This window comes from Rhinatrema bivittatum, unplaced genomic scaffold (genome assembly GCF_901001135.1).
Source record: "Rhinatrema bivittatum unplaced genomic scaffold, aRhiBiv1.1, whole genome shotgun sequence".
NCBI classification, from domain to species: domain Eukaryota; kingdom Metazoa; phylum Chordata; class Amphibia; order Gymnophiona; family Rhinatrematidae; genus Rhinatrema; species Rhinatrema bivittatum.
Window position 1 is genome coordinate 86,169 of NW_021820701.1, and position 8,284 is coordinate 94,452.

General features: G+C 37.2%; 1 protein-coding gene across 1 annotated transcript in view; it reads left to right on the forward strand.

The window, feature by feature from the left end:
• The window catches only part of LOC115081972 (N-acetyltransferase ESCO2-like), an 89,976-nt gene extending 85,891 nt beyond the window's left edge, over positions 1–4,085 (forward strand). The window contains exon 5 of the mRNA XM_029586209.1: positions 1,368–4,085. Within this exon, the coding sequence (XP_029442069.1) occupies positions 1,368–1,500 (133 nt within the window). The 3' untranslated portion in view covers positions 1,501–4,085. The remainder of the gene's footprint in view (positions 1–1,367) is intronic.
• The last annotated feature ends 4,199 nt before the right edge of the window (positions 4,086–8,284 follow it).

An 8,284-nucleotide genomic window follows, 5' to 3' on the forward strand; every position in this document is an offset into this window, starting at 1 on the left:
TTCTTTCTGGTTATTGGAGTCTATCTTGGTCTTGGAAGCCCCATGATGCAAGAAAAAAATGACAAAAATAAATATACAAATATTTTTAGAAATGAGATGTTGTCCTCAGCTTATAACAGGTAATACTTTCAGGCTGAGGTCAGTATGTATGCTTATAAGGGTGACATCAGTGAGCCTGTTTGTCTTCATCTGCTGGTCAAGATGTATAACACATCTGGACTGGTCTGACTGGACACAAGGAAAGGAAATTATCAAGTAAGACCTTATTTCTCCTTCTCAAGCTTTCTTAGGTGCAGTCTCCTTAATACAAGTCTTATTTTTGTCAACATAAAAGGTTTCCAGAAAACTTCTCATAGTATATTCTATATCATATTGCTGATGGTGAGTTATGAATAAACAACCTGGAGCAGCAGTAAACTGATGTCCCCCGCAAGAGCAGGATACATGTTTTTAAAGCATTTTTCAGGGTTGGTTCAAGAGAAAAAGAGGGATCTCCTTATTTGATAACATGCATCAGTAAGGATCCAAATAGACAGCATAGAATGGCTTTTATCTGTTGGAAAAGCCTGACTCTGCTAATCAGATGTATCTGGTTTAGGATTTTTTTCTACATGTAAAGCTGTTCTGAGTAACCAAATATCTTTAACCCTGTAGTGGTAAATCTTGAGTCCTGGGAGAAGGGTTAGCACATACATCATGGGGCAATTTTAATCAGCCAAGAATATATATTTTTTTGCTATTATAAGATCATAAAAATTATTAGCAGTGTGCAGCTTTTTCTAAATCTTAAAATTGAAAAGATGGTTTCATAGCTCAATGATTTCCTGATAGTGCAGTGACAGATATTCCAAAAGTGTTAAAAACAAACAAAAAAAACCTTTCAAAATGCATGTAGCATACGCTTTACCAGTAAAACTGTATACTTCACAATGCTTTTTAAAAATGATTATGCTTCTGAGTGAATAACTATTTCTTAAACACAGTATTCAGATACCAAATAATAATATTTGGTCTATGGGAGGCACATTTTGCTTCCTGCAAGTCTCAAAACTTTAGAATGGCTCTTCATTGCTTCACTTTGGAAAATAATCCAGAATGCTCAGCAGGCACCATCTAGTGCAAAGATAGGCCTTACCATATAAGCACTTGTTCTTAAAAAAAAAAAAAAAAAAAAAGCCCTCAGCTATACTGTGCTTCAGGTACTGAAGCACAGTATAGCTCAGAGATGCAGTGCTTATGTGTATGTGCTATACAACCTCATGTAAATGTGTAGAAATATCTACCATTGCACTACTGCAGAAACTCAGGTGCCTTAATGCTAAACCTACTAAAGCTAACACTTCTTTAATTACATTTTTCTTTTTTAGAGCCACTTTCATGTATGGTTCTTACCTCTCTACGGATGAAATCGCCTTCTCAGATCCAACCCCTGATGGCAAATTGTTTGCAACCAAGTACTGCAAGATCCCTAATTTTCTGGTTTATAATTTTATTGGCTGATCTGTTCAATTGCTGATATAATCAGATGCTTAATATATACAAGGTTATAATTGGTGGGGAAAAAATACAAAGAGAATTTAAGTCTTGTAGTCTGTATGACATTCATATTTGTTGCTACTTTTTAGTGAGTTAATCCTGGCAGCAGATACTTTACATTGGGTTAAAAATTATATACTGCACAGAAACTGCTTTCATTGACTTTATTTATCATAGTTGATGCTTTTTATTGTGATTTAAAAATTTTAAAAGTGAGTTTGTCTAGGCTGTTACTAGATCATAGCTCTGAAGCACAAGAAAATATTCTGGAATTCCAGTTTGAAATTATAGTTTATATTATATATAGAGAGAGATCTTATATGTACTTTTAAACATAAGCAGTGGTCCCAGACAGGTATGGGATTGTCTGTGTGTTGTCAGGAACACCTTTTCTCACTGTTCAGTAATCTGTATTCTTTTTCCAGTTTGTTGTGTGTATAGGTCCTGTAAATTATCCCTCATTATCTATGGTATCTCAAAGCTTATTTGGAAATTCCTGGCATTCCTGTTTTACATTTACCAAATTTACGAGATATTTTACTTAATAGTATAGCAAGTTGCCAATCTATTAGTTGATTGAATACTTAAAATTCTAAAATAATTCAGTTGGAGACAAAAAGTGAGAACATAGGCACTAGCAATTCAAAATCTGGGGATAGCTGCTTCTGGTACATGCTTCTGGCACCACTGATGATGCAAGCCACCACTGGCATTTTAATATGGAACCATCATAAAATGGCAGATTGACAAACTGGTGGAGTGCAAGGCTGACATTTTAGTTAAACTGAATAAAATCTAGAAAATGGACCTAGTTTTCCAGTAGGTATTAGTGTACATGGATATGGAAAGATTTAGTTAAGTCTTTAAATGTGAGAATGCATCAGTATATTCCCTCTGTTTTCACTCAGTGACTAGTGCAAGTGTGTTTTGCTGGATCATTGCATCTGTAAAGGCAATGCAGAAGAGGCAAACCAACCTGCATTTCTTAAACTGAGTTTTAGATTGAGTTGAAAAGCCAAGTACCTTGATTAAGTGTTGGACCTTCATTTCTTTTTTTCTGTAAGAATGTCTCATGTGCCTAATACTGGTATTGCAATATGATGAAGAAAGGGAAGGTACAAATTGCATTTGCCATCCTATTTTCTGGCGCTGATGCTGTATAACCACCACCTCTAGAATTGATACAAAGGCAATTTTATTTGTTTTCAATGTCAGGACCCAATTGCAGAGCTCTTATATAGAAAGGAACTGCAAACAACCATTTTTTATAAACTTAAGGTTACACTGAGCAACATTTAATATTGACTAACAAGGAGGGTATTTCCTATCACTGCTTAAGTAGGAAGAGTTGAAGGCCCTTAAGCTTCCAGGGTATTCATGGGAAATTTTTTATCCCAGAGATCATTGTTAGCGTTCTCTAACATTTTTTAATTTAAACCACAATTTCAAATTAAAATTGTTCACAGTTGCCACAGCGAGCATTTGGTTTATGTCAGAAGTCCAATGAGACAATAGATTTCATATTTTTGTCCCAATATTGTAAGTTGTTTCCATAAGGTCAGCAGCAGTATGTAACAGTGGAAACAGCTTCACTTTTAGAATTATTTTTCGGTGGTTGCGGATAATATGAAAAATTAAGTGGTTTAGTTATGCTCAACCAGGAGAGTTTTACAGTTGAATGGCAAGTTTGTATTAACCAGTCTTTTTAGTGTTTCTTTTTTCACGCCAGCAATATGCTCTTGAAAGAGTAAAGAAAATGTGGTAATTCATTAAATGTACAAAAAGCAGAAGATGGCTGTGATTATGCAGTATTCCTGGAAGCTGAAGGTTTTATTCTCTATTAGTCATTCTAGACAGGCCATTGATTTTTGACTCGTGAATATTTTGGGGTGTCCTATTAAAATACATAACAGTTTGGGGACAAAAATAACCCACAACTGTTAGTACCTTTCCCGTATAGCCTGAGACTGCATTTCAAGCTTAATGACCTTTCCAAAATTGTAAATTTGTTGTGGTATAAAATATGTGCAAAAGGCCAGGCTGTTAAGTCCTACACAATTGTTACAAAGGTTCAGAACCATGTCTAATTTAGTATTGGGGTTTGCTAACAAAAAAAAAAAAGCCCTATTTTACACTGCAGGTGGAGGAGAGGGGGGGTGATCAAGAGGGTGTAGAGGGGTATTCAGCATGTTTGGTTTTCTGTAATTATTAGGAGGGAAAATCTAATTCTCTTAAATACAAATTTTAATGATTTACAGTACATTGTAACTTATTTTAGGCCCTATTGACTGTTAGCACGTGTCAAAATACAACTTTGTCAGTGGCCCTGCCTGGACTGAGAATTGTACAAGAAGCATGAGGTTTCCTAGTTGATAAATATGAATTCACTTTTTCTTTTTTTAGATCAAATGTTTTATTTAAAAAGTTTGGAGTTTTATATTTTGACACACTTGTAGTTTATACAGATTACAACCGTTTTTAATGTTATGTTTTTGGGAAAAGAATGCTGTTCTCTGTAAAATAAAATATCCATTGATTTTGAAATTTAAGAGCATTGTGTGTGTGCTTCTTTCCATGATGAAATAGTCATTAAAAACAAGATGATGTGCAAACATTTCATGCTATCAGAGTTTATTTTGGTGAACACAAGTATGGAACACTAAGCCTTGCCTTGCTGACTAGGCCGGGGGTGGGGGGGGGGGGGGGGGTAGTGGAAAGAGGGTGGGAAATCATATTGGGTGCTGTGGGTAGGTAGCTGTGTTTTGGGAGAGGAGGTGAATTGAGAGAAAGTAACTCTGGTCAGTCAAACATTTTGCAGGACCAAAACAAAATTCTGAGTTTAGTGTTAAAGAATTAGAGTAAAAATCAGTAAACACTGAAGAGGACTGGCCTGGTGTTAATGTGCACTGCCACTTATTTATTGTTCTAGACTGCTTTCCTGGTTTCTAAAAATAAGCCCCCAAAATGGTGTACAGAAGCAAAATTATGAAAACATCCAACCTATAACTACATAAAACAAATAAATGAATTCTGAGAGAATATTTGGTTCAATTCCTAGATCAGGTCTTCCATGGCCCTGGTTGGCTTGGGTGGGGATGCTGCAATAACTAGGCTAGGAACAGTGGGAGACCCTTCACTCATATTTCTGTAATAGAAAGCCCTCTGTGAGGAGGGATCAGGGCCATTGCAGGTCCTGCGAGACTGTGCTGATGCAGAGGCTTTGTACTGACTTTCACTACTAATGCAGATCACAGCTAGGCTTGGAACCAGCCATGAAGGGAAGGGAGAGGAGGACTGAGTGCACAGGTTGGTGGAGATTGTCATTGCCCCTTCTATGCTCTCACACCACTGAACGTACTCAAGAGAAAAATGTTGCCTTGTCATCAGCCTGCTCTCTCTTACCAGTTGACATCTACAATTGGCCTGAGACCCAAAAAAAATGTTGCCATTGACCCTGCCAGAGGATGTTTGGAGGAGGGGCTGATTGAAGGGGAGGGATTAGATGCAGGAGGATCAGCTGGAGAGTGTGTATGGGGGAGGATTGGCCGTGGAGGGTGAGAGAGGGAATGACAAAATGACAAGATCTACTGCAGAATGTAAGAGGAGCTGGAGAGTGAAAGGGGATCAACTAGAGAGAGAGGTGAGGGAGACTGGGAAATGAAAAAGGGATGGGAATGAGAGTGAAGGGAGGTTTAATTGGGGGTTATCAGAAGGGCTTGGGTTAAGGGTACATTTAGTGGTATGCAAAAGGGTTGAGGGGATCAGCTGGAGTGTGGGGAGGCTGTGAATGGAGTTATTTTTGAAGGGAGACGGCCACCCTACTAATTTATTTTGGTGCCCTCGATCATGTGAATTTAAGTGCTAAAATGGGGTCACATTGGTTCAAAGTTTGTGAAGCTCTGGCCTTTTAAAATAAGGGAAAAATCCCAGGGTAGTTATAAACTGAAGGCTCACTGATTCTATCTCAAATGGAGGAAACATGGAGAAAGGAACAACCAGATCAAAAACATAATAGTTTTTATAATGTACAGGGATTTTATTTTTCTATGAAAATTGATGTAAACTGAAAATGGAGAGCCCTGCCTATAAGGATAAATGAAAAAGATTGGGTTTATTTAGCATGGGAAAGAGCTGCTCCATCTACCTTTCCACTGCTATTTTCCTCCAAAGGAACAGTACATTGAACATTGACTGATAAGAAAAAATAAACTTAGTTTAGACATTTTAAACTCTAACCCCAACTTAACATCTAGCTATACACAAAAAAAAGGATATGGTACTGTCAACGTGCATGCCCAATCCAGGAATGCCAGTACAAAAGCATCTTCATAAAGCCTTGCCCTGTACAAAATCATCAGAGCCTTTTTTAATATCTGATACAGTTGTAACATTTAATAGTAAGTATTGTGCAAAAGTCACAAGCATGTGCACAAACTTGGAGAAGTCCATTAACTGCTATTAATCAAGTTGACTTAGGAAATGGCCTCTGCTATTACTGGCATCAGTAGCATGGGCTCTTCTTAGTGTTTGGGTAATTGCCAGGTTTGGCCTCTGTTGGAAACAGGATGCTGGGCTTGATGGACCCTTGGTCTGATCCAGCATGGCAGTTTCTTATGTTCTTAAACCATAATCCTTGAAGATTCAATACTGTGCCATTAAAACAAGGCAAATTTGATTTCCACCTTTCAGCATGGATGATAAAGGACAGTGGTCATTTATACAAGTAAACTTACCTGCAGAAATATGCAGGAGATAAGTGTGACTACACAATTATGCACAATACAGTCAGCACATAGTCATTCTTGCAGCCATACACATACTCAAACCACTGTAACACATAAGTACTCGCAGAGAGGTTTCAAAAGAACCACATTTGTTCCTCAGGCCCATTAAATTGTTCTATTCCCTCTTCCAGCCAGCAGGGCATCCACCTAGTCTAGTAGTGTGAGAAGAGCACTAAATCATTTCCTGGTCACTAGAAGTTGCTTTTTGAAACATATTAAGATATCACTTAATCTCTGCCTTTGGAGTTAATAGAGATGTACATTATGGCAGAGGTTTAGTTAGAAGATTTTGTGTTTTACACTAGTAGTGTGTGTGTGTGTGCCCTAGCTCAGTGCTTCCCAATCCTCTCCTGGAAGCACACCTAACTAGTCGGGTTTTCAGGATATCATTAATGAATATGCATGAAATAAATTTGCGTACTTAAGAAACCCAGGATGTGCAAATCTACCTCATGCATATTCATTGTGGAAATCCTGAAAAACTGATTGGATAGATGTGCCTCTAGAAGAAGGTTGGGAAGCAGTACCCTAGCTTTACACACTGGTGCTTATGGGAGGAAAAGTGGGATTGTTTGGGGTGGGAGAATTTCTCTTACCCAGCAGCCAGTGGCAATTATCAACCAATGTTGTGTTTCCAAGATTACAAGACTAGATTCCTGGACAGTGTGTGAACCACCAAGTTACTTGGGACCAACTCTTATGAAGGAAGAAGCTGTAGGAGGATTGTGAGTACTTAATACCAGAGTTCAATTTTTTTTTATAATTAATTAGCAATGAAATGTATTCAAAAACACAATTACAAAAATAACTAAAATGACAAACATAAAATGCAGGAGAAAATGGATTTCTGCCCAGAATAGTTTTCAAAACACAAAATATGTTCATGTACTGGACTCATTAAAGTTCAAGGATTGCTAAATCGCATGTTTTTTTTTCTTGACATAACTTAGCAGCTACAACAACTTCAAATTTATAAATCATACATGCAGTATTCCACCAAAAGATACTATTTAATAAACTAATATCTTTTCAATTGCTAAGCAGTATCTGTATTGCAAGTGCAATAAGAATATTCAACAATTTACATTGGTTAGTTGAAAACCTATCGTGAAATTCATATGATTGCAGGATGATATAATCATATGAAGGAGAAAATTTTAGTTGTGAATCCCCCATATTTGAGTCTAAAAAGATTGAACCTTGATAAAATCATATAGTATGTTGTAATGTGTCATCTGTGATTTCACAATGCCAACGTATACTAAATGAGCATAAGCCCGTTCTAAATAACTTCACTGGTGTTCATGTGAGCGATGAAGCAAAAAATATAGACTGTTTCGCTGATCGTATCACTCTCATAGATTGCATCCAAAACCATTTCCAGTTAAAAGAGCCAGGTTCTAGTGCTTTACTCCCTCTTCCATACCATTTTCAACCTTAAACATTGAAATGTTGACGTGTTATTCCCCATTTTGCGTGGGTGTTATGGAGATGCGTCCAATCACGCATTGAGCCGTGCACTGCCCATAGGCACAGGATTGCATCAGCCCAAAAGAGTACAGCTCTGGAACATCAATCAGAGAATCCAAATAGGGAACATCTTGCATAATGCAATGGCATAATTGAAGCCAACTGTATCGTTGAGACAAACGATAGCAGTTGCTTTACCTCCATTAGCTGCAGAAATATCTATATTTCTTTTGCTTGCTGCATAACCCAGTTAATTATTTTCTTATTAATAAGTAGAAAAAGATTGTACCAGAGCGGGGGAATACATGCTATAATTCTATCTTTTTTCCAAAACCTTATTTAAAGCGCATAAAACTGAATGAATAGCCTCCAGAGTGGGAACCATCTTTACGCATTTAGGAACTTTCATACCAGGCAATAGATTCAAAGGTAACTGTGCAACCAAAGTCTATTCTTAGAGTAAACCAATTAGGAGTGTAATGTAAATCTTTTTT